The following is a 24661-nucleotide window of genomic DNA, read 5'->3' as shown; positions in this document are numbered from 1 at the left end:
CTCATCCCGAAGGACGAGCGCTGATGCCTCCGTCGGCGTGCTCTAATTTATTCTAATGACCCTCATTTGCATACCGGGGTTAATTTGCAGCCTTCCAATCGCGGTTCCCGTCCCTCCCCCCTCGGTTTCGGCGTCACCGCAGCCAAGGCGACACCGGAGGGGACGGGGACAGCCCCGGGCCGGCCCCAAGTGGGTCAGGGCGCAGCGGGGGTGGCGGGGGTCCCTTTGTCCCCCTTTGTCCCCCTTTGTTCCCCTTTGCTCCCCTTTGTTCCCCTTTGTTCCCCCTTTGTCCCCCTTTGTTCCCCTTTGTTCCCCGTTGCTCGCCGCCCCCCGCCCGTGGGAAGACGCCGAGGGCCGTTTGTCCCCAGCCAGGGGACAGCGAGGGGACAGCGGGGGTGGCCGGGGAGGGGAAGGGGGGAAGAATCGGGGCTGGAATTGTGGAATTGTGGAATTGTGGAATTGTGGAATCCCGGCCCCTCCTCGGCGGCGACCCCGGGAAATCCCGCGGGGATGGGGGAGAATCCCCAGAGGGAGCTGGGGTCGAGTGCACCTGGACATCCGGTGGTCATCTGGTGTCCATCCAGCGGTCATCCAAGGGATTCCTTGGACACCTCCAGGGATTTGGATCCAGCCCTCCCTGAGCCCCTTCCGACGCTTCCCAACATTTTTTCCATGGGAAAACCATCCCAGATTTCCATCCCTGGCACAGCTCGAGGCCGTTCCCTCTTGTCCTGCCCCATTCCCTGGGATCAGATCCCAAATCCCCCTCTGGAAGATCCCAAATTCCCCTTGGCTGCCCCCAGGCTTTGGGGTCACTCTGGTCACTCACAGTGACCCTTGGGGTCAGTGTCCTGCTGGCCATTGGGGAGTCCTGGATGGATATGGGGAGATTTGAGGCATTTGGGGGAGTCTGGGTAGATTTTATGGGGATTTGAGGGGTTTTGAGGGGATCTGGGTGGGTTTTGGAGGGGATTTGAGGGATTTTGAGGGGTCCCAGGTGGTTTTTGTTGAGGATTTGAAGGGCTTTGGGGTCCCTGCAGTGGGGATTTGGGGGATCCATGGGGGGCTCTGTCCCTCTCAGTCTCAGGGGCTGTTTGTAACGCCCTGATAGCCTCGTGTCCCACCCCGAACTGCGGTTGTAGGCCCGGAAGAGGAAGAGGAACCTCCATCACGCGGTTTCTCCGCCTGCTTTCAGAACCGCCCAGCCCCAGGTTTTGGGGGGTCTTGGGGGGTTCCAGCCTTGGGGGTCCTTGGGGAGCAGCTGCCCCTTGAGGGGGTCCCACCCTGGAGGGGTCCCACCCTGGGTGCGGTCCTGTCCAACCCTCGGTGACGTTGGTGACAGAAAATGGCGCCGGCGCTGGAGCTGAACCTCGTCCTCTTCCTCCTCCTCTTCCTCCTCTCCCTCCTCTTCGCCACACCAGGTACGGGGGCTGGATGAGGGGCTGGGGTGGGCCACGTGGTTTTGGGGACATCTGGGGACCTTGTGGTGAACCCGCCCTGTCCCCACAAGGTGCCACCACCGGGTCCCTCCAACGGGAGCCAGCGCACCCGGGGTGGATGGACTGTCCCCACATGGAGTCCCAAAAAAAATGGAAATTTTTAGGAATTTGGGGCGGGAAAATTCAAAATTCTGATCCTGTCCCTCTTCATGCACCTTTCTTCTCCAGAAAGGGCAGAGTTATTTCAATTTTATTTTTAATATTTGAGTTATTCCCGTTTGGAACGTGTCCGGAATTCCAAGTGGGATGAGACCTGGGGAAGGACGACCAACCCAACTCCACCATCCCCAATTTTTTTTGGCAGCCCGGGCACAAGAACCCCAACCCTTGGAGGTGACCGGAGCCGTGGGCGGGGTGGCACTTCTGAACCCCCAAATGCCCCAAAACCCCTCAGAATACTCCCAAATCCACTGGCGATGGAAAACCGAGCTGAAGATCGCCACCCGGAAGAGGGGGGAGCAGCCCAGGTACCTCCAGAGCCGCTTTGAGGGACGCCTGGAGCTCCTGGAGAACGGAACCCTCAGAATGAGCAACCTGAACCTCGGGGACAGCGGCGAGTTCCGGCTGTACCTGGAGGATGACACGGGCAGGGAGAGCGTCCAGAAGGTTCTGCTGAGGGTCTATGGTAAGTGTGGGGACAGGAGATTGTCCCAGGGGTGTTGGGGACATTGTGATGGCCTGGGGCTTGTTCCAGAGCATTCAGAAGGTTCTGCTGAGGGTCTATGGTGAGTCTGGGGACAAGGAATTGTCCCAGAGCCCCATGGGTGGGTTGGGGACATTGTGGTGTCCTGGGGGTTGTTCCAGAGCATCCAGAGGGTCCTGCTGAGGGTCTATAGTGAGTCTGGGGACAAGGAATTGTCCCAGAGCCCCATGGAGGGTTTGAGGATTGTCCCAGAGCATCCAGAGGGTCCTGCTAAGGGTCTACAGTGAGTGTGGGGACAGGGGATTGCCCCAGGATTGTTGGGGACATTGTAATGGCCTGGGGATTGTCCCAGAGCTCCAGGAGGTCCAGCTGAGCGTCTACGGTGAGTCTGGAGACAGGGGATTGTCCCAGGCGGTGCTGGGGACGTTGTGATGGCCTGGGCATTATCTCGGAGCTCCAGGAGGATGTTGTGACATCCTGGGGGTTGTCCCACTGCCCCACAGGGACACTGTGAGACCCTGGGGTTGTCCAAGAGCCTCATGGGGACATTGTGACATCCTGGAGGTTGTCCCAGAGCCCCACGAGGGGTTTGGGGACATTGTGGTGTCCTGGGGGATGTCCCACTGCCCCACAGGGACTTTGTGACTTCCTGGTTGTCCAAGAACCTCATGAGGACAGTGTGACCTCCTGGGGGTTGTCCCAGAGCTCCATGGGGATGTTGTGCCACCCTGGGCACTGTCCCAGAGCTCCATGGGGACTCGGTGCCACCCTGGGCACTGTCCCAGAGCTCCATGGGGACTCGGTGCCACCCTGGGGTTGTCCCAGAGCTCCAGGAGGACTTGGTGCCATCCTGGTTGTCCAAGAACCTCATGAAGACAGTGTGACATCCTGGGGGCTGTCCCAGAGCTCCACAGGGGTTTGGGGACGTTGTGCCACCCTGGGGTTGTCCCAGAGCTCCATGGGGACTCGGTGCCACCCTGGGCACTGTCCCAGAGCTCCAGGGGGACTCGGTGCCACCCTGGGGTTGTCCCAGAGCTCCATGAGGACTTGGTGCCATCCTGGTTGTCCAAGAACCTCATGAGGACAGTGTGACCTCCTGGGGGTTGTCCCAGAGCTCCACAGGGGTTTGGGGACTCTGTGCCACCCTGGGCACTGTCCCAGAGCTCCATGGGGACTCGGTGCCACCCTGGGGTTGTCCCAGAGCTCCATGAGGACTTGGTGCCATCCTGGTTGTCCAAGAACCTCATGAAGACAGTGTGACCTCCTGGGCACTGTCCCAGAGCTCCACAGGGGTTTGGGGACTCTGTGCCACCCTGGGCACTGTCCCAGAGCTCCATGGGGACTTGGTGCCACCCTGGGCACTGTCCCAGAGCTCCATGGGGACTTGGTGCCACCCTGGGCACTGTCCCAGAGCTCCATGGGGACTCGGTGCCATCCTGGCCTCTCCTGCAGACCTGGTCCCCAAGCCCCGCGTGACGGCCACCACCAACAGCGACCTCCAGGTGTGCAACAGCACCCTGAGGTGCTCGGTGGCCCTCCAAGAGGTCACCTACGAGTGGATCTCGCCCCAGAAGGCCCTGAGGAAGCAGGGCCCCGTCCTGGAGGTCTTCATCAAGCCCCCGGTGGAAACCTACGTGTGCAGGGTCAGCAACCCCGTGTCCTCCAGCAACGCCTCGCTGACCTTCCGGAAGCCCTGCAACTGGACAGGTACGGCCACGGCCGGACACGGCCCCGGCCAGGGCTGGCCTGGCCTTTGGGGGGTCCCCAGAGGGCTTTGGGGGACATCTGGGGACTTTCAGAGCCATCCCATGTTGGGGTTGGGAAGGAGCTCCGAGGTCATCGGTCCAATGTGGGGCTGACCCCTCATCCAGGGGGATCTCCAGGGGTTCCTCAGACACCTCCAGGGGTGGACACCCGAAACCTCCCTGGGACTGACCCCATCCAATGTGAGACTGACCCCTCCTGGTCATCTAGGGGGATCTCCAGGGGTTCCTCAGACACCTCCAGGGATGGACACCCCAAACCTTCCTGGGACTGACCCCTCCTGGTCATCCAGGGGGATCTCCAGGGGTTCCTCAGACACCTCCAGGGATGGACACCCCAAACCTTCCTGGGACTGACCCCTCCTGGTCATCCAGAGGGATCTCCAGGGGTTCCTCAGACACCTCCAGGGATGGACACCCCGAACCTTCCTGAGGCCCTTCCAAGGCCTTTTCCCCATTCCTTTGAGGAATTTCCCCAAATTTCCCACCCTGAGCCTCCCCTGGCACAGCTCGAGGCCGTTCTTCTGTCCTGATTTTTGGATTCCACCCCAAAATTGACTCCACTGTGGTGCTGGAAGATCCCTGAACCCCAAAACTGACCCCAGAGGGGCTCTGGAGGTCCCTGAACCCCAAAAATGACTCCATGGTGTATCAGGGGGTCCCTGAAAACCTAAAATCAGCCTGGGAGGGATCAGGGGGTCCCTGCACCCCCCAAAATGATCCTTGGGAGCAGATCCCAGCCCCAAGGTGGGTCCCAGGGCTGGGGGATCCCTTTTCCCTCCTCCCGTGGGTTTGGGGTGGGATTTGGGGACCATCCTGGTGCTCCTGGATCCCTCCTGGGTTTGGGGACCATCCTGGAGCTCCTGGATCCCTCCTGGGTGTGGGGTGGGATTTGGGGACCATCCTGGAGCTCCTGGACCCCTTCTGGGTTTTTGGGGTGGGATTTGGGACCATCCTGGAGCTCCTGGATACCTTCTGGGTTTTTGGGGTGGGATTTGGGACCCTCCTGGTGCTCCTGGATCCCTCCTGGGTTTGGGGTGGGATTTGGGACCATCCTGGAGCTCCTGGACCCCTTCTGGGTTTTTGGGGTGGGATTTGGGACCATCCTGGAGCTCCTGGATCCCTCCTGGGTTTGGGGACCCTCCTGGAGCTCCTGGATCTTCCTCCAGAAGAATTCTCCTCGTCCACCACCCGCACCACGCCCAGCGCCCTGGTGGCCCTGGGACACCTCGTCCTCCTCTTCCTCCTGCTCGCCGTGGCTTGAGGACCCCGCGGGCGGCCCCTCCGGTCACCTCCTCACCTTCCACCACCACCACGGGACCAAGATCCCGATGAAGATCCCGAAATCCTCCGGGCGCGGAAAAACCGCGGGCGCACAAGGGAACGGAATGATTGGAATAATTCAGTTTGGGGTTCATCTGGAAATCCTCCTCTTCCTCATCCCCAAACCTGTGGGGAGGGAGACCCGATCTGAGCCTTTCCTGGGGTTCCCTGGGATTTTGGGGGATCCCCTTTTGTTGGGATGGCCTTTGGTGCTCCCGGCCAGGGAGGGCTTGGGGTCGGTTTTGGATTTCCCAAATGTTCCTTTGCACATTAAACCCCATTCTGGAAACCACATTTCATTTCATTTCATTTCATTTCATTTCATTTCATTTCATTTCATTTTCCCATGAAATTTCATCCTGGACACCACATTTTATTTTATTTTATTTTATTTTATTTTATTTTATTTTATTTTATTTTATTTTATTTTGTTTTATTTTATTTTATTATTTTATTTTATTTTATTTTATTTTATTTTATTTTATTTTATTTTATTTTATTTTCTGATTTTAATTTCCCAATTAATTCCATCCTGGACACCACATTTTGTTTTATTTTATTTTAATTTCCCATTAAATTCCATCCCGGACACCACATTTTATTTTATTTTATTTTAATTTATTTTATTTTATTTTATTTTACTTTATTTTTTAATTTCCCAGTTAATTCCATCCTGGACACCACATTTTGTTTTATTTTATTTTAATTTCCCATTAAATTCCATCCCGGACACCACATTTTATTTTATTTTATTTTATTTTATTTTATTTTATTTTATTTTATTTTATTTTATTTTATTTTATTTTATTTTATTTTATTTTATTTTATTATTTTAATTTCCCAATTAATTCCATCCTGGACACCACATTTTGTTTTATTTTATTTTAATTTCCCATTAAATTCCATCCCGGACACCACATTTTATTTTATTTTATTTTATTTTATTTTATTTTATTTTATTTTATTTTATTTTATTTCATTTCATTTCATTTCATTTCATTTCATTTCATTTCATTTTATTTTTTTATTTTAATTTCCCAATTAATTCCATCCCGGACACCACATTTTATTTTATTTTATTTTATTTTATTTTATTTTATTTTATTTTATTTTATTTTATTTTATTTTATTTTATTATTTTATTTTTTAATTTTAATTTCCCAATTAATTCCATCCTGGACACCACATCTTTGGGGTTTTCTGGGTTTTTCCCTGGCCTGGGACATCCCACGGCTCAGGGATTGGAGATGTTTCTCCCCAGCCCCGTTTTTGGGGACAAATCCCTTCTTTTGGGACAGCTCAGGACAATTCCTGCTCCTTGGGTGATGATTTTAACACCAAAGTTGATTTTTCCAGTGATTTCCCCCCTTGGAAATATTTTTTGGGGTCTTGGTCCATTCCCATGTGGAGATTTCAATCTTTTATTCCACTTATAAAATCCAGGATGTCAAAAAAACCCTCTGGAAATTAATAAACATTGATCCTGCTGCTGAGTTTCCAGCCAGAAATTTCCAGGACGAGTTGATGGCGAGAAGAACGAATTTAGGATCATTGTTTCCACTTAAAAGAGGTTTTTCCCACATTTTATATTCCGTGTTCCCAAAAATGCTTCCCCAAAAGGAATTTTCCTCTGGATGATTTCGCTTCATTAATTTTTCCCTGTCCGATGCCAGCCAATCCCAGGTGCGGAAAATTGGGGTTTTTTTTGGGGGGGGGGGGGATTTTTTGGCTTTTCTGGACCATTTCCAGGGTGAAAATTTTCCTTTTGGGACCTGGGGGTTGAACTGGTGGAGAAATCCATGGAGAAATCCAGCCTGGCCGTGGGAATTCCAGGTGGGATTTGTGCTCTAAAAACACCCCAAAAAACACCAAAATACCCCCAAAAATCCCAAAACAGCCCCAAACACCCCAAAACCAACGACTTTGCCACCCCAAAATCCTTCCAAGCTCCCATTCCTGAAGCTTCCAGGACTCCACCGCTGTTTTTCCTGGATTAATTCATCCTGCGATTCCCCGTCGGTATTTTTTCTGTAAAAGTCTGATTTTTGAGAAATGGTGGCTTTGGGTTTTTACCTATCAGGTGCTTTCTGAGCAAGGAAGGAGGAGGAGCCTCCCAGGAGGTTCCGGGTGGGTTTTTTTGGGTGGTTTTGGGTTTTTTTTTTTTTTTGTCATTCAAAAATCATTTCCCAGCAGCAAAACCTCGGGGAAAAAACTCCGAGCTGGGCGTCCCTGGAGAGCAGCGGGGATGTGACCCAATCCTGGGATCGGGTTTGGGTTAAAATCCTGGAATTTTCATCCCTGGTGGTGTCCAAGGAGCAGCAAGGTGACATCTTGGATCCCGGAGTTTTTCTCCAGCCTCAGGGATCCTGGAATTCCCTCTCCATCCACACCCCGAAAATTGGGAAAAGTGAAATTTGGAGAAAGAAAAAGGAAAAAAAACTCGGATTTCAAAGCTCCTCCGCCAAAACCAGTCAGGATTTTCCAGCAGCCGATCCACGATTGGATTTTCCCGGCCTTTCCCAGCCATTCCACCAGGAAGGACCATCCCCATCCCCAGCTGATCCCAAATCCACCCAAACCCGCCCAGAACCAGGATTTGGCTTCTCCCGGGTGAGTTTTCGGGACCTCCCGTCCTTCTCCTCCTCCTGTGGATCCCATGGAGCTCCAAGCTGGGATTTTCCCGTGAAATCTGGAGATTTCTCACCTTTCTGGGCGGTCCCACCCCTGGGGGACGGAGCAGATTTTGGGATGCTCCGAGGATCCGCCCACGGTGGGATCGCTTTGGAGCTTCCACCTCTCCAGAGCTGGGGAAAAAAATCCATGAAATTCCTCCAAAACCGGATTTTTCCTCTTTTTTCAGAGCCCTTTGAGGACCCCTCGGCAGGATGGTGGAACTCTGGCGGAAAAACCAAACCCATTCTCTGCTTCCTTCTGTTTTTTCCTCTTCCATCTCCGGGGCGCGGAGCGCAGCCCCGCGCTTTGAATAATTTCCGACCGAAGGGGATAAAAGGCAAAGGTTTGACTCGGTTGGCCCCAAAAAACAGGAAATGAGAGGGCCGGGGGTGAAGCTCCTCCTGCCAGCACCTGCTCCGAGCCCCGGAACCGCGGCGGCTCCGTGATCCCGGCATGGGCTCGGGCGCTTGGCTCCGGCTGCTCCTCACCCTCGCCGCTCTTGGGGGTATGTGGGCTTTCCTCACTGATTTTTGGGAGTTTGGGTGGGTTTTTATGGATTTTGGGGTTTTTTTGGGTGGATCTGAAGGGGTTTGGGGCGTTGGGGTGGAGGTGCTCCAGGTGGGATGGGAGAAGGGTCCCCTAAAAGTCTCCCAAAGGGAGGAGGGGAGTGAAATGTGATGGGAAAAGTTCGGCGGGAAAAGTGAAGGATTTGGGTGAATTTTAGGGGATTCTGAGAGCCCTGAGGGATTCATTGGGAGCCAGAGGGAGTTGGGATGTTCCAGAGGGAGATTCCAGGAGGATTGGCTCAGATCCATGGGCCGGGAGGTTCCCGAGGAATAAAATCATGGAATGGTTTGGGCTGGAAGCACCTTGAGGATCCCAACCCGCTGCCATGGGACAACGTCCATGAAAATGGGGCCAATCCCTGGTTTTGGGGGGTCTGGAGAGCCAAAACTCCCTCCAGGCTTCCAGCCAAAATTCCAGGTTCTGCCACTGGGAGGTTGTTTCCCTTTGCCTTTATTCTTCCTTTTTTCTTCCTTTTATCTTCATTTTTTCTTCCTTTTTTTCTTCCTTTTATCTTCCTTTTTTCTTCCATTTTCCTTCCATTTTTCTTCCATTTTTCTTCCTTTTATCTTCATTTTTTCTCCTTTTTTTTTTCCTTTCCTTTTGGGGCAAAAACCCATGGAAAAAAGACTTTGGGAAAAGTGGGGGTGGCAAAATGGGGACCCTTCTCTGCTTTTGGGAGCTCCAGATTTGGCTCCTCCTCCTCCTCTCACAATTTCCTACAAAAACAAAATTTGTTTGCCCAGAAATGAGGGAAAATCTGAGTCGAGGAAAATCCAGATCGAGGAAATTCTGAATCACTGGCTGGAAATTAAAAACAACAAAGGGAGTTTGGGGGGAAAAATCCTCCCACGGGAATCCCGGGCGGTGGGAGATGAAACCCCTCATTTTTTTTTTCCAAAAAACCCCAACCTGGGACCGCCTCAACCAGAAGGAAAATCTGGGATTTGTACCCGAGCCTGCTCCCAGGTGGCTGCAATTCCCAAAATTCCAGGATGTTTGAAGTTGGGAATGAGATTTCTTTGGATTTGGGGTCTCACCCTTGGATTTGGGGTCTTTCCCTTGGATTTGGGGCCTTTCCCTTGGATTTGGGGTCTCACCTTTGGATTTGGGGTCTTTCCCTTTGATTTGGGGTCTCTCCTTTGGATTTGGGGTCTCACCCTTGGATTTGGGGCCTTTCCCTTGGATTTGGGGTCTCTCCTTTGGATTTGGGGTCTCTCCTTTGGATTTGGGGCCTTTCCCTTAGATTTGGGGTCTCTCCTTTGGATTTGGGGTCTTTCCCTTTGGATTTGGGGTCTTTCCCTTGGATTTGGGGTCTTTCCCTTTGGATTTGGGGTCTTTCCCTTTGGATTTAACATCTCTGCTTTGGATTTAGGGTCTCACCTTTAGATTTAAAGTCTTTCCTTTGGATTTAGGGTCTCACCTTTGGATTTGGGGTCTTTCCCTTGAATTTGGGGTGTTTCCCTTCAATTCGGGGTCTCACCTTTGGATTTGAAGTCTTTCCCTTGGATTTGGGGTGCTTCCCTTTGGATTTGGGGTCTCAGCTTTGGATTTGGGGTCTTTCCCTTTGGATTTGGGGTCTCAGCTTTGGATTTGGGGTCTTTCCCTTTGGATTTGAAGCCTTTCCCTTGGATTTGGGGTCTCACCTTTGGATTTGAAGCCTTTCCCTTGGATTTGGGGTGTTTCCCTTGGATTTGGGGTGCTTCCCTTTGGATTTGGGGTCTCAGCTTTGGATTTGAGGTCTCTCCTTTGGATTTGGGGTCTCACCTTTGGATCTGACTGTTTCTGTCTTGGCTTTGGGGTTCCCCCTCTGGATTTGGGGTCTCTCTCTCGGACCTGGAGGTTTCTCCCGTGGATGGATCTGGGCTCCTGTGTGTCCCCAGGCCGGACCCAGCTCCATCCCTGCCCCGATCCGGGATTGGGATGGGGGCGATCCCGGCGAGCCCCAACCCAGGCCGGACCCAGCTCCATCCCTGCCCCGATCCGGGATTGGGATGGGGGCGATCCCCGCCAGCCCCAGCCCTTCTCCCTCCCCTCTTCCCAGGGATCGGCGCCTGGGTGACGCAGCTGGGCACTCTGGGGGAGCCGACGATCCTGCGGATCCCCCGCAACCTGCAGAATCACACCGAGAGGTTCAAGGAAGCCTCCTGGAAGAAAATCACCGAGGGGCCGCTCAGGAAGAAGCTCCTGCTGAAGATTTCGGGCGAGAACCACACGGAGTTCGAGCAGGGCCGGATGCGCTTAGGGCAGAACTTTTCCCTGGAGATCCTCAACACCAGCCGGGATGACGGGCGGCTCTACGAGTACAGCACCTACCAGGGCTCCTATGAGGAGGTCTGGCAGATCCAGCTGGAAGTGCTTGGTAAAAAAAATCCCCCGGGAATTGCCGGGATGGTGATCCCGGCATTTTGCTGGATATTCCAAGCTTTTTCCTGGGTGTTCCAGAGCTTTTCCTGGGTGTTCCAGAGCTTTCCTGGATGTTCCAGACCTTTCCAGGGTGTTCCAGGCTTTTATCCTGGCTGTTCCAGGCTTTTTCCTGAGTGTTCCAGGTCTTTCCTGGATGTTCCAGAGCTTTTCTGGATGTTCCTGACCTTTCCAGGGCGTTCCAGGCTTTTATCCTGGATGTTCCAGAGCTTTCCTGGACCTTCCCTGAGCGTTCCAGACCTTTCCAGGGTGTTCCAGGCTTTTATCCTGGCTGTTCCAGGCTTTTATCCTGGCTGTTCCAGGCTTTTTCCTGAGTGTTCCAGGCCTTTCCTGGATGTTCCAGAGCTTTTCCTGGACGATTCTGGCATTTTGGGAGCCGATCTGGGAGGTGGATGGTGGTGGTCAGGGAGGTGGGAAATTTCCACTTTGTCCAAAGAATGGATGGAATTTCCATTTAATCCAGGATGCCCAAAGAATCCTGGAATTTCCATTCCTCCTTTTTCCAGAGCTGGAGGTCAATCTCAGCTTTTTTGCGTGAACCTCTCGGCAAAAAAGCTGAGATTTTGTTGGGCATTCTCAGCCTTTTCCTGGATTTTTCCCTGGGTGTTCTCAGCCTTTTGGGAGCAGCTCTGGGATGAGGGAGGTGGAAACCACCGCCCTCCACGTCCTCCGTATTCCAAATCCTGGCATTCCCGTCTCTCCCCAGAGCCGGTGGCCGTTCCCAGCATCCGCGTCCTGCGCCGGGAATCGTCCAACGGGAGCTGCTGGCTGGAGCTGAGCTGCTCCTCGGAGCGGGGGGACGAGGTTTCCTACAGCTGGGACAGCGGGGACAGAGGGGACAGCGGGGACAGAGGGGAGAGCCAGGACAGCGGGGACGGCCGGGACAGCGGGGACAGCCGGGACAGCCGGGACAGCGGGGACGGCACCGGCCCCGGGGCGCTCTGCCGCGCCAACGGCAGCGTCCTGAGGCTCCGGTTCCCGCTGCGGAGCGCGGCCTTCGACTGCGTCTGCACCGCCCGCAACCCCGTCAGCTCCCAAAACGCCACCTTCGACACCGACCAGTGCGGATCCCTGCACACAGGTAGGTGCTGGAATTCCAGAACCCCGGAATTCCAGAACCCCAGAATCCCGGAATCTTGGAATTCCAGAATCCCAGAACCCCAGAATCATGGAATCCTAGAACCCCAGAATCCAGGAACTCCAGAGCCCCAGAATCCTGGAATTCCAGAATTCCAGAACCCCAGAATCCCAGAACCCCAGAACCCCAGAATCCCGGAATCTTGGAATTCCAGAATCCCAGAACCCTGGAATCATGGAACCCTGGAATTCTGGGATCCCAGAACCCCAGAATCCTGCAATCTTAGAACCCCAGAATCATGGAATCTTAGAACCCCAGAATCATGGAATCTTAGAACCTCAGAATCCTGGAATTCCAGAAACCCAGAACCCCAGAATCCCGGAACCCCAGAATCCCAGAACCCCAGAATCCTGGAGTCACAGAATCCTAGAACTCCAGAACCCTGGAATTCCAGAGTCCCAGAACCCTGGAACCCCAGTACCCCAGAATCCCAGAACTCCAGAACCCTGGAATTCCAGAATCCCAGAACCCTGCAATCATGGAACCCTGGAATTCTGGGATCCCAGAACACCAGAATCCTGGAATCTTAGAACCCCAGAATCCTGGAATCACGGAATCCTGGAATTCCAGAAACCCAGAACCCCAGAATCCTGAAACCCCAGAATCCTGGAATTCCAGAAACCCAGAACCCCAGAATCCTGGAATCACGGAATCCTGGAATTCCAGAATCCCAGGATTATGGAATCTTAGAACCCCAGAATCATGGAATCATGGAATCCTAGAACCCCAGAATGCAGGAACTCCAGACCCCCAGAATACTGGAATCACGGAATCCTGGAATTCCAGAACCCCAGAACCCCAGAATCCTGGAATCATGGAATCCTGGAATTCCAGAACCCCAGAACCCCAGAATCCCGGAATCTTGGAATTCCAGAATCCCAGAACCCTGGAATCATGGAACCCTGGAATTCTGGGATCCCAGGACCCCGGAACCCTAGAATCTTAGAACCCCAGAATCATGGAATCATGGAATCCTAGAACCCCAGAATCCAGGAACTCCAGAGCCCCAGAATCCTGGAATTATGGAATCCTGGAATTCCAGAAACCCAGAACCCCAGAATCCTGGAACCCTGAAATCCCAGAATCCCGGAATCTTGGAATTCCAGAATCCCAGAACCCTGGAATCATGGAACCGTAGAATTCTGGGATCCCAGAACCCCGGAACCCTAGAATCCCAGAACACCAGAATCCTGCAATCTTAGAACCCCAGAATCATGGAATCCTAGAACCCCAGAATCCAGGAACTCCAGAGCCCCAGAATCCCAGAATCACGGAATCCTGGAATTCCAGAAACCCAGAACCCCAGAATCCTGGAACCCCAGAATCCCAGAACTCCAGAATCCTGCAGTCACAGAATCCTAGAACTCCAGAATCCTGGAATTCCAGAGTCCCAGAATCCTGGAATAATGGAATGCTGGAATTCTGGAATCAGAGAATTCCTGAATCCCGGAATGCCAGAATCCCAGAACCCTGGAACTCCAGAACCCTGGAATCCCAGAATCTTGGGATCCCATAATCTCAGAACCCCAAAATCCCAGAACTCTGGAACCCCAGAATCCCTGAATCCCAAAACCCCATAATCCTGGAATCCTGGAACCCCAGAATCACAGAATTCTGAAACCCCAGAATCACAGAATTTTGGAACCCCAGAATTCCAGAACCTCAGGGTCCCAGGGTGGTGGGGTGGGAAGGAAGATCTGGAGATGTCCAGATCGTGGGAACTTGGTGGATTTGGGTGGAAAATTGAGATATTTGTGTGGGAATTTTGAGAGATTTCTATGGATATTTGAGATATTTCTATGGATTAATGGGATCCCCCTTTAGACAGGAGATTTTTACAGATATTGGAGATATTTCTATGAACTTTCAAGATATTTCTGTCCCTCGAGCCCCCTTAAAGCCACCAGGGATATTTTAGGGTTTTTTCCGACCCCACATCCAGTCCCCAGTGGGTTTTTATCTAAAATAAGGCAAATGAAGAGAGCCCAGAGGCATTTCCTGCCCTTTGCTTCCTGTTCTGCAGCAAATCAGCCCCAAATCAGGTGACAGAGGTGACAAAATCAGCCTCCGAATCCGGTGACAAAGTGACCAAAATCAGGCTCAAAATTAGAGCACAGCGGTGAGAAAAATCTGCCCCAAAGTCAGGGGAGAAAGTGATGGAAATCAGCCCCAAAATCAGGTGACAGGTGACAAAAATCAGCCCCAAAATCAGGTGACAGGTGACAAAAATCAGCCTCAAAATCAGGTGACAGGTGACCAAAATCAGGTGACAGAGGTGACAAAAGGCTCTGGGTGACCCGGGGCCACCTCCCCCGTGTGTCCCCTCCTGTCCCAGGTGTCCCCAGGGTGAGGACAGAGCTCCTGGTGCCTCTGGTGCTGCTCGGTGTCATCGTCATCATCGTCATCGTGGTCATTGTCACCTTCAGGGCCACCCGCTCGGCCAAATGTGAGTTTGGGAGGTCCTGGAGTGGGTGGGGACCCCCGAAATTCCAGAGGTTGGGAAAGAATTCGGAGGTCATCGAGCCCTGGCTGTGATTGGTCACCTGTGGTCACCTGAGGGACAGGAGGAACTGGGATCACTGGGATAACTGGGATTGCTGGGATTGTTGGGATCGCTGGGATTGTTGGGATTGCTGGGATCACTGGGATAACTGGGATAACTGGGATTGCTGGGATCACTGGGATTGCTGGGATTGCTGGGATCTCTGGGATCTCTGGGATCACTGGGATCTCTGGGATCACTGGGATCACTGGGATAACTGGGATCACTGGGATTGCTGGGATTGCTGGGATTGCTGGGATCGCTGGGATCACTGGGATCACTGGGATTGTCGGGATTGCTGGGATCTCTGGGATCACTGGGATTGCTGGGATTGCTGGGATTGCTGGGATCACTGGGATCACTGGGATCACTGGGATTGTCGGGATTGCTGGGATCTCTGGGATCACTGGGATCTCTGGGATAGCTGGGATCACTGGGATTGCTGGGATTGTTGGGATTGCTGGGATCACTGGGATCGCTGGGATCGCTGGGATCTCTGGGATCACTGGGATAACTGGGATTGTTGGGATTGCTGGGATAACTGGGATCTCTGGGATAACTGGGATCACTGGGATCTCTGGGATTGCTGGGATTGCTGGGATCACTGGGATCACTGGGATTGCTGGGATCACTGGGATCACTGGGATAACTGGGATCACTGGGATCACTGGGATTGCTGGGATTGCTGGGATTGCTGGGATCGCTGGGATAACTGGGATCACTGGGATTGCTGGGATCACTGGGATCACTGGGATCTCTGGGATCACTGGGATCACAGGGATAACTGGGATCACTGGGATTGTTGGCATTGTTGGGATCACTGGGATCACTGGGATCACTGGGGTCTCTGGGATCACTGGGATCACTGGGATCACTGGGATTGCTGGGATCTCTGGGATCACTGGGATCACTGGGATTGCTGGGATAACTGGGATAACTGGGATAACTGGGATCACTGGGATCACTGGGATTGCTGGGATCGCTGGGATCACTGGGATCACTGGGATTGCTGGGATAACTGGGATCACTGGGATCGCTGGGATCGCTGGGATCGCTGGGATTGTTGGCATTGTTGGGATTGCTGGGATCACTGGGATCACTGGGATTGCTGGGATCTCTGGGATCACTGGGATCACTGGGATCTCTGGGATCACTGGGATCACTGGGATCACCGGGATCCTCTCCCAGCTCAGCTCTGAGGGACCCAGGATCAGTTCCTGGCAGAAAAAATCCTGGAAGGAGAAATCCTGAGGGAGCTGGGGGTCTCAGGCTTCAGAAAAGGGGGATCCAGGGGGGATTTGGGATCTGATCCCAGGAAATGGAGCCAGAACAAGAGGGAATGACCTCGAGCTCTGCCAGGCTTGGAAATTTGGGAAAATTCCTCCTGGAAAAGGGAAAAGGGCTTGGAAGGACCTCAGGGATCTTCAAAGTGTCCGAGGAATTCCTGGAGATTCCTCAGGATGACCAAGATGGACCGGACACTGCTTGGACTTGGTGACCTTGGAATTCTCTTCCAACCTGGCTGATCCCGGGATTGTGTGACCCCTCCCACCCCACAGGTGACCCGGACCCCTCCCAGGCCACCCCGGACCCCTCCCCGGTCACTCTGGCCAGCGCCACCATCTACGCTCAGGTGCAGCGGGTGCAGGTGAGGAGGAAAAATGGGGAAAAATGAGGAAAAATGGGGAAAAATGGGGAAAATGGGGAAAAATGGGGAAAAATGGGGAAAAATGGGGAAAAATGGGGAAAAATGGGGAAAAATGGGGAAAAAGGGGGATAAGGGGGGAAAAGGGTAAAAGTGAGGGAAAAAATAGGGGAAAATGATGAAGAAAAGGGGGAACAAAGCCGAGTGACACAACTTGCTGAGCCCCCAACGTCCCACGGTGGCTTTGGGGACAAACTCGGGGATTTTCCCCCTTTTCCGAGCCCTGCTGGGCACAATCCTGTCCGGAAAAGGTCCAGCAGGACCAGAGTGACCCTGTGGGGACCCTCGGGGCGCTGCCCACCCTTTGTCCCCTCCCTCAGAAGCCCAAAGGCACCGTCCCCGACGCCACCCCCGTGTCCTGCACCACCATCTACGCTGCCGCCACCGGGCCACCACCAACCCCCAATGGAGCCCCCCGGTCCCCGGCCGTGTCCCCAACCCCGCGGGGACGCCCCCCGCTGTCCCAGGTAAGTGGAGCATCCCAAACCCCCCCTCTGTGGGGCACCCCCTACCCAGCCACCTCGCTGACCCCCTGGTGTCCCCATTTTGTGACCCCTTGGTGTCCCCATTTTGTGACCCCTCGGTGTCCCCATTTTGTGACCCCTCGGTGTCCCCATTTTTGTCCCCTCCAAGGAGCCTACGACGGTTTACGCCAGCGTGACCCATCCGGTGGCCTGAGCCTCCCTGGGATCCGTTCCTGGCTGGAATCACCGCTCATCCCAGGGGAATCCTTTGGGAATCCCGGGGGAATCCTTTGGGAATCCCAGGAAATCCTTTGGGGATCCCATAGCAACTCCAGAGCCTCCCTGGGATTCGTTCCCAGCTGGAATCGCTGCTGATCTTTGGGGATCCTTTGGGGTTCCCTGAGTAACTCCAGAGCCTCCTCAGGATCCGTTCCTGGCTGGAATTGATGCTGATCCCATGGAATCCTTTGGGGATCCCAGGAAATCCTTCAGGGGTCCCTGAGTAACTCCAGAGCCTCCCTGGGATCCGTTCCTGGCTGGAATTGATGCTGATCCCATGGAATCCTTTGGGAATCCCAGGAAATCCTTCAGGGATCCCATAGCAACTCCAGAGCCTCCCCAGGATTTGTTCCCAGCTGGAATCACCGCTGATCCCATGGAATCCTTTGGGAATCCCATGGAATCCTTTGGGAATCCCAGGAAATCCTTCAGGGATCCCATAGCAACTCCAGAGCCTCCCTGGGACCCGTTCCTGGCTGGAATTGCTGTTGATCCCATGGAATCCTTTGGGAATCCCAGGGAATCCTTTGGGGATCCCCGAGCACCCCCAGAGGATTCGGGCGGAACTCTCCGGAAGGAACGGCGTGTCTGGTGTGGGACGGTCAAACAAGGGCCGGACACAGGGAGGGAATTCCAGGCTGTGCTTGGAGGAATTCCAGCGGGATCCTGGAGCCGTGGGAGAAGGGAGGGAGGCTCTGGATGCACCTGGGGCTGGGAATGGTGGAGGATCCAATGGGAATGGTCATTCCCAGACCCGTGGAACCAGGAATGGTCATTCCCAGACCCGTGGAACCAGGAATGGTCATTCCCAGACCCATGGAACCAGGAATGGTCATTCACACACCCAGGGAACCTGGAATGGTCATTCCCACACCCAGGGAACCAGGAATGGTCATTCCCAGACCCATGGAACCTGGAATGGTCATTCCCACACCCAGGGAACCAGGAATGGTCATTCACAGACCCAGGGAACCAGGAATGGTCATTCCCAGACCCAGGGAACCAGCAATGGCCATTCCCACACCCAGGGAACCTGGAATGGTCATTCCCACACCCGTGGAACCAGCAATGGTCATTCCCAGACCCATGGAACCTGGAATGGTCATTCCCACACCCAGGGAACCAGGAATGGTCATTCCCAGACCCGTGGAACCAGGAATGGTCATTCCCACACCCAGGGAACCAGGAATGGTCATTCCCAGACCCGTGGGACCAGGAATGGTCATTCCCACACCCGTGGAACCAGGAATGGTCATTCCAGACCCGTGGAAGCAGGAATGGTCATTCCCACACCCTTGACATCAGGAAGACCGTCGGGATTCGGACTCCGACCTCATCCCTGCGGAATTTCAGGATCTCATCCCCGTGATCCCGAATTCCCAAGGGAATCCACAAGGACTTCAAAGAGGAAAAAGGAGAAGTGGGTTTATTTCCTGAGCTCTGAAATGGTTTAAAAATCCCAAATCCGCTGGATTTTGGCCCAAAGAGTGAGGGATTTTGGTGACCCCTCTGCGGCAGGAGCCAGGTCCCACCAAACTTCCCCATTCCCATCCTTTCCCACCGATCTGAGGGATTTTATCACCCCCAAACGTCTCAGGTGTCCCTCGGTCTGAGCTCGTGGATTGGGGTGGAGAGAAAGGAAAATAAACTTGGAATTTAAAAAATCCCTTGGAATCGGATTCTGGAGAGGTTTCCCAGGCTGGACCTGGATTTGGGGGAAGAAAACCGAGGTGAGGATCGGGGGATTTCTCTCCCTCCCCGTGCCCGAGGTGTAATTCAGCCTCTAATCAGCCAGTTAATTAATTAAACGAGTTTATTGTGCAGCTCAGTTGTATTTGCACCAATAAAAAATAAAATAAAAAAAGGATTCTCAGATTTCAAAACCCTAAAAACCCCACAGAATTCCCACCCTTGCCCATCCCACCTGCCCAATCCCAAATCCGCACTTTCCGGAGTTTTCCATCCCCAAATCTTCGGTCTGAGGTGCAGCTGGGGGGTTGAATCTTGGGGAAAAACCCCAAATTTCTGGATATTTCTGGATATTTCTGGATATTTCTGGATATTTCTGGATATTTCTATTCCATGGATCCCGGTGGCCGCTGGAGTTTCCAGAAGAAGAATTCCACAGGGATGGTAATTTTGAGGTTTTGGGGGAACTGGTGGCCTGTGGGATTTGGGAAGCGCCTGTAACCTCTGTTATCCTGCAAGGAAATGGGCAGAATTTGGGGCATTTCGGCGATTTTTGATTCCAGAACTCCCATATTTTGGGGTCCCAAGGGCCGGTTTGGGGTCAGAAGCCCCAAATTTGGCATCCTGCCCCAACATTCCAGACAAACCTTTACAGCAATTCTTCCATATTTCCTTACAGCAGGAGTAGCAGCAGACGCCCACGATGGACAGGATTGACCCCACACTCATGGCCACCATCAGCGGAGAATTCAAGTTGGAATTCCCTGGAAAAGAATCCCAGAATCCTAGAACTGGGCTGGGATTTGTGGCTCCCTTTCCACTCAAACCATCTCAGGATTCCATGAATCTCTAAATTGATATTTTTGCCTTATACAGAATAAAAAATTTATAAATAATTATGGATTAAGGATAGAAAAAAAGTTTATATATATATACATATTATATATATAAATATATAAATGTATTTGATATATAAAACAAGTATATTAATATAGAAAAATAACTATCCATTATATATAAAAATAAGTCTACATTATATATAAAAGGAAGTGTATTTGATATATATCTATTATATATAAAAGTATGTATTTTATAGACATAAATGGATTTTATATATATAACTATAGATTTTACACAGAATACATACAAAAATTATGTATATCACATACAAAATAAAATAAAATAAAATAAAATAAAATAAAATAAAATAAAATAATATTTTTCAGCACTAAAAGCAGTATTTGGGTCCCTTCCAGCCCCCGGTGCCTAGGGGAGCTCACCTGGGCAGGTGAGGGCAGCGTGGTCCACACTCCACCCGGCAGGGTTGCTGACGTTGCAGAGGCAGATTTGGGGCTCTGCGCCCTCGGGGAGGCTCCGGAGCAGCTGAAAGGGTCTGCCCGGGATCTGCCCCGGGATCTGCTCCGGGATCTGCCCCGGGCCATCCACGGCACAGGCCCAGCTGTAGGAGACGTTCCCGGGGCTGAGGCAGACCAGGACCAGGTGGCACCAGCCGAATTCCCGCTGCAGGATTTGGGATTTCAGCACTGGCTGTGGGATGGGGTCTGTGGGGACAGCGGGAGTGAGAGGGGAAGGGGGACAGGGCGACAGGGGGACATGGGGACAGAGGGACACAGGGACATGGGGACATGGGGACAGAGGGACATGGGGACACAGAGAAGGGGATAGAGGGACAGAGGGACACAGGGACATGGGGACATGGGGACAGAGGGATATGGGGACACAGAGAAGGGGATAGAGGGACAGAGGGACACAGGGACAGGGGATAGAGGGACAGACAGCACCAACCCCGATCCCGGGGAAGGATTTGGGATTTCAGCTCCGGCTGCGGGACGGGGTCTGCGGGGACAGCGGGGTGAGAGGGGACAGAGAGGGGGACAGAGGGACAGAGGGACACAGGGACACAGGGACATGGGGACACAGGGACGGAGGGACATGGAGATAGACGGACACAGGGACACAGGGACATGGGGACCCTTCCACTCACCCCACACGGACATGCGGAAGCACCGACGGATAATCTCCCCTGAGGAAATCTCAAACTCGGCCCAATAGACCCCGTTATCTTCTCTGTGAACAGGGGAGATGCACAGGGAGAGGTTTCCCTGCTGGAACTTTGCTCTCCCATGGAAAGGACTTTGAGGATAGGAGACAATTTCATCCCTGGTGACTGTCAGGATCTTCTGCAACTTTCCTGAATTAATGTCCCATTTCCAGAGGATCTCTATCCACGCCCGCGGGGGTTTCTCCGGCACCAGGCACAGCGATCCTCCCACGGTCACATCGTGGGTCACAGTTTGGTTTTGGCATTCCCAGAATCCTAAACCAGAGCCGGGCAAGTCGCGACTTTCAGGCAAACTCCGCACCCCAAACGCTGCCCAGGAAGGGGAACCGGCCCCGCGTCACGGCCCGGCCCGGCTCGGCTCTGCCCGGACAAGGGGGGTTTGAGAGAAGCGAGGAGAATCCCCCCAAAGCCGCAGCCAGCCCCTCTCCATCCCCGAGCGCCGCTCCGGCTTTTCCCCGCGGCAATTCCCGAATTTCCAGCAGCAATTCCCGAATTCCCGCAGCCCCCCCGGTCCCCCCGCGCCCCCTCCTCACCTCGGCTCCCGGCCAGGCCCAGCAGCAGCGCCAGCAGCGCGGGGGGACAGCGGCGACCCCCGAGCGGGGACATCGCGGGGCGGAGCGGGGACCCCTCGGGGCTGCGAGCGCCCGCCGGGGACTTCCTCTGCCCCGGCTCCTTCCTCTGCCCCGGCTCCCTCCTCCTCCTCCCCCTTCTCCTGCTCCTCCTCCTCTTCCTGCTGCGGGGGGTGCTGTCACCCCCCGGCCGCCCCTGTGGCAGAGGGGACCAGGACGTGTCCGGGGCGCGGCGCTCTCAGCCCCAAATCTCGCAGGGAACTGATTTGAGCTGTCCCGGGAGGGCAATTTTGGGGTGTTTTGGGGGGTTTTGTTTTCCCTTTGCAGCGAGCGCCGCGGACGCTTGGGGACATCGCGGTGGCTCCGCTGTCCCCAGCTCGGGCAGCCCAGCAGCAGCAGGGCTGGGAGGTTTGGGGAGGAATTTCCAACCCCAAAATGCACTTTCCAACCCCAAAATCCCTGTTCCATTTCCAAAAGTCCTCTTCGTTCCGACTCAAGAACCTCCTTGTTCCCACCTGTAAATCCCCCCTCAAGGAGCAGCTGCTCCCCAAGGGCCCCCAAGGTTGAAACCCCCTGAGACCCCCCATAACCCCAGGGCTTGAAGGGGAAGGGGGAGACACGTGATGGAGGTTCCTCTTCCGGACCTAAAACCACAGTTTGGGGTGCGACAAAAGTGTGTCACACACAGTGTGACAGGGACACAGATCATCCAGATCCCCACCAGTGACCCCAAATCTCTCAAACCCCCTCCAAAACCCACCCAGATCCCCCCAAAACCTCTCAAATCCCCATTATATCTACCCAAACTCCCCATAATGCCTCAAGTCTCCCCAATGGCCATTGGGTCAAGGACCCCCCCCAATGACTCGATGGCCAGTGGGACACCTACCCCAAGGGTGACATCCCCCTCACTGGGGGTAACCAGAGTGACCCCAAAGCCTGGGGACAGCCAGGGGTATTTGGGATCTTCCAGAGGGGATTTGTGATCTGCCAGGGGAGGTTTGGGATTTGAGCCCAGGGAATGGGGCAAGACAAGAGGGAATAGCCTCGAGCTGTGCCAGGGCTGGAAATTTGGGTTGGTTTTTCCATGGAAAAAGGGTTGGGAACCATTGAAAAGGTCTCAGGGAGGGTTGGATCCCCATCCCCGGGATGTATCGGAGGAATCCTTGGACATTCCACTGGATGATCACTGGCTTACCACTGGATGGACATCAGATGGGCACCAGAAGTCCACTGGATGTCCAGGTGGGCTCAATCCCAGCTCCCTCCTGGGATTCTTCCCCATCCCCAGCCCATCCCCGCAGGATTTCCGGGGGTCGGCGCTCCCGACGCCGCCAAGGAGTGGCCGGAATTCCACAATTCCAGCCCGCATTCCTCCCTGCCCCCCTGGCCACACTTGGCGCCTTTGTCACGCTCCCGGGGCCACTCCCGCTGTCCCCCCCCATCCCCTGGCTGGGGACAAACGGCCCTCGGCGTCTTCCCACGGGCAGGGGGCGGTGAACAAAGGGGAACAAAGGGGAACAAAGGGACCCCCGCGACCCCCGCTGCGCCCTGACCCACTTGGGGCCGGCCCGGGGCTGTCCCCGTCCCCTCCGGTGTTGCCTTGGCTGCGGTGACACCAAAAGTGAGAGGGGAGGGACGGGAACAGCGATTGGAGGGCTGCAAATTAACCCCGATATGCAAATGAGGGTCGTTAGAATAAATTAGAGAGCGCCCTGACCGAGGCATCAGCGCTTGTCCTTTGGGGTGAGGAGGTGTTGGGAATTTAGCTGACTAGACTGGAAAAGTACAAGGCCGTGGCTAATTCCAAGTCCTGCACTTGCAAGATAGTGTGTCCTTGGGCCTAGATGGGTATGATAACAAGTGGACAGAGAGACGTGGGAAATAGAGAATGTAGGCCCAAAGGAATGAGGAAGAGTTGATGGTATAGTTTAACCAATAGATCGCTTGGCTTACAGAATATTCATGAGCTTATTATTTGCTGTATAAGTGTCTGATGCTCTCTTCAATAAACGGAACTTGTTGATGACTCACAAGCCTCGAGTTTTCCCTGCACCTAACAAATGGCTCATCCCCAACAAACAGATCATTCTGCAACAAATGGCGCCCGAACAGGGACCCTATGGACTCTACAGACCCTACAGACTCTACAGACCCTACACACCTTATGGACTTCACAGAAGATTTGGGCCTGCAAGCCACAGTCAGTGCAGTATTTGGGTGTCAGTCCTGATGCAGCCTGGGAGGCACAAAAAGCGGGCTCTGCCTTCAGGCAACCCCATATGAGAGTCCTGGAAAAAGGCGAAAGGGCAGGCTTCGGTGCCCTGGTGACCTCACAGGAGAGTCCAGCTGACTGAATGCCACGGACGTCCTGGAAAGGCTGCAGTGGGCTGAATAAATGACAAGTTAAAAAGTAATACAAAGAAAAGCAACATATAATCCTTTTAAGTGCTTTTTAGAAAAGCAGGGACTATAGGCTGTCAACTTAAGAAGAAAATTCCTGAGATTGCTACATATAGACTTGCAAAAATGTGTGTTGTGGAGCTGGTGCTGCAAGTATACGCACAATAAATCAGCGACCCTGATGTGATGGCAGCAGCAGCCGCGGCTTGGGGCGCCTGCAGGACTGTGCCACTCCGAACTCAGCATGGGCGCTGCGCCATGGGGAGCAGCTGCAGCTCGTGGCTCATGGCTTGTGTAAAGCAGCAGCGTCAGGGGAGCAAAGCCGCCGCAGGGGGAGGGACCTGCGCTGCCCAAGATGCTGCGCTGCAGCAGCAGTAGCAGAGAGAGCAGAGCCGCTGCAGGGGGAGTGACCCGCGCTGCCGCAGATGCTGCACTGCGAGTCTGGCCCATGCAGTGATTCAGCCTACAGAGCGTCTTGCGAAACAAGAAGCCCAGCGTGAGAGAAGTCACCCCACTCCAACACAAGTGGAGCACAGACTGAAGAGCTTTTCCAGCGCAAGCGCTTCTCCCTCCGCCCCGTGGCCGGCAGGGGCCTTAGTTTCAACTTAGCAACCTAAACAAACTGTACCTTAACAGACTCCAAGCATAGCTGCGCGGCTCAGCCGGCACCGCCATGGACAGTGTCTCCGGCGCACAAAACTCTGTGCTGCCGGCGGGTGCTCAGCAGCAGAGACAACTCGAGAGTCCGCGCAAGCTCAGCCTTTCCAGTGCATGAAGCAGTCAAGAAACCAGTGATGATAAATAAGCAACACCAAAGAACATTACTATCAAGATGCTCCTCACCTAAGTTAAAACCTTTTGTTCTTCCTGGCAGAGACTGTGAAAGAGAAATCAGCATGG

The 24661-nt window shown here is 53.7% G+C and overlaps 3 protein-coding genes across 3 annotated transcripts; 2 read left to right on the top strand and 1 right to left on the bottom strand.

The window, feature by feature from the left end:
• Positions 1-1131: 1131 nt before the first annotated feature.
• On the top strand, positions 1132-5551 carry LOC102069442 (CD48 antigen). The gene is made up of 4 exons (XM_074529545.1): positions 1132-1421; positions 1804-2124; positions 3595-3849; positions 5075-5551. Exons 1-4 carry the CDS (start codon positions 1346-1348, stop codon positions 5167-5169), a joined length of 747 nt encoding a protein of 248 aa, XP_074385646.1. The 5' UTR covers positions 1132-1345; the 3' UTR covers positions 5170-5551.
• An 846-nt stretch (positions 5552-6397) lies between these two features.
• On the top strand, positions 6398-19038 carry SLAMF1 (signaling lymphocytic activation molecule family member 1). The gene is made up of 9 exons (XM_074529581.1): positions 6398-7838; positions 8089-8406; positions 10510-10827; positions 11596-11734; positions 11828-11970; positions 14363-14473; positions 16129-16217; positions 16595-16741; positions 16908-19038. Exons 2-9 carry the CDS (start codon positions 8355-8357, stop codon positions 16950-16952), a joined length of 1044 nt encoding a protein of 347 aa, XP_074385682.1. The 5' UTR covers positions 6398-7838; positions 8089-8354; the 3' UTR covers positions 16953-19038.
• LOC141725623 (CD48 antigen-like) lies at positions 18819-21490 on the bottom strand. The gene is made up of 5 exons (XM_074529579.1): positions 21323-21490; positions 20712-21044; positions 19987-20268; positions 19354-19470; positions 18819-19218 (listed from the first exon to the last, which is right to left on the bottom strand). The coding sequence occupies exons 1-5, from the start codon at positions 21393-21395 to the stop codon at positions 19214-19216; spliced, it is 810 nt and encodes a 269-aa protein (XP_074385680.1). The 5' UTR covers positions 21396-21490; the 3' UTR covers positions 18819-19213.
• Between the last annotated feature and the right edge of the window lie 3171 nt (positions 21491-24661).

Source organism: Zonotrichia albicollis, chromosome 30 (assembly GCF_047830755.1).
Source record: "Zonotrichia albicollis isolate bZonAlb1 chromosome 30, bZonAlb1.hap1, whole genome shotgun sequence".
Lineage (NCBI taxonomy): Eukaryota > Metazoa > Chordata > Aves > Passeriformes > Passerellidae > Zonotrichia > Zonotrichia albicollis.
This window is presented reverse-complemented; position numbering and strand designations above follow the sequence as displayed.

What these genes read in the sequence shown, in the direction of transcription:
- LOC141725623 (XM_074529579.1), bottom strand. Translation starts at nt 21,395, where the DNA reads ATGTCCCCGCTCGGGGGTCGCCGCTGTCCCCCCGCGCTGCTGGCGCTG. An exon ending in GGGCCTGGCCGGGAGCCGAG is followed by an intron (nt 21,045 to 21,322) that starts GTGAGGAGGGGG and finishes GCTCTGGTTTAG; the next exon opens with GATTCTGGGAATGCCAAAAC. An exon ending in CTTCCGCATGTCCGTGTGGG is followed by an intron (nt 20,269 to 20,711) that starts GTGAGTGGAAGG and finishes CTGTCCCCACAG; the next exon opens with ACCCCATCCCACAGCCAGTG.
- LOC102069442 (XM_074529545.1), top strand. Translation starts at nt 1,346, where the DNA reads ATGGCGCCGGCGCTGGAGCTGAACCTCGTCCTCTTCCTCCTCCTCTTC. An exon ending in CCTCCTCTTCGCCACACCAG is followed by an intron (nt 1,422 to 1,803) that starts GTACGGGGGCTG and finishes TTTTTTTGGCAG; the next exon opens with CCCGGGCACAAGAACCCCAA. An exon ending in GAAGCCCTGCAACTGGACAG is followed by an intron (nt 3,850 to 5,074) that starts GTACGGCCACGG and finishes ATCTTCCTCCAG; the next exon opens with AAGAATTCTCCTCGTCCACC.
- SLAMF1 (XM_074529581.1), top strand. Translation starts at nt 8,355, where the DNA reads ATGGGCTCGGGCGCTTGGCTCCGGCTGCTCCTCACCCTCGCCGCTCTT. An exon ending in CACCCTCGCCGCTCTTGGGG is followed by an intron (nt 8,407 to 10,509) that starts GTATGTGGGCTT and finishes CCCTCTTCCCAG; the next exon opens with GGATCGGCGCCTGGGTGACG. An exon ending in GGCCACCCGCTCGGCCAAAT is followed by an intron (nt 14,474 to 16,128) that starts GTGAGTTTGGGA and finishes CCCACCCCACAG; the next exon opens with GTGACCCGGACCCCTCCCAG.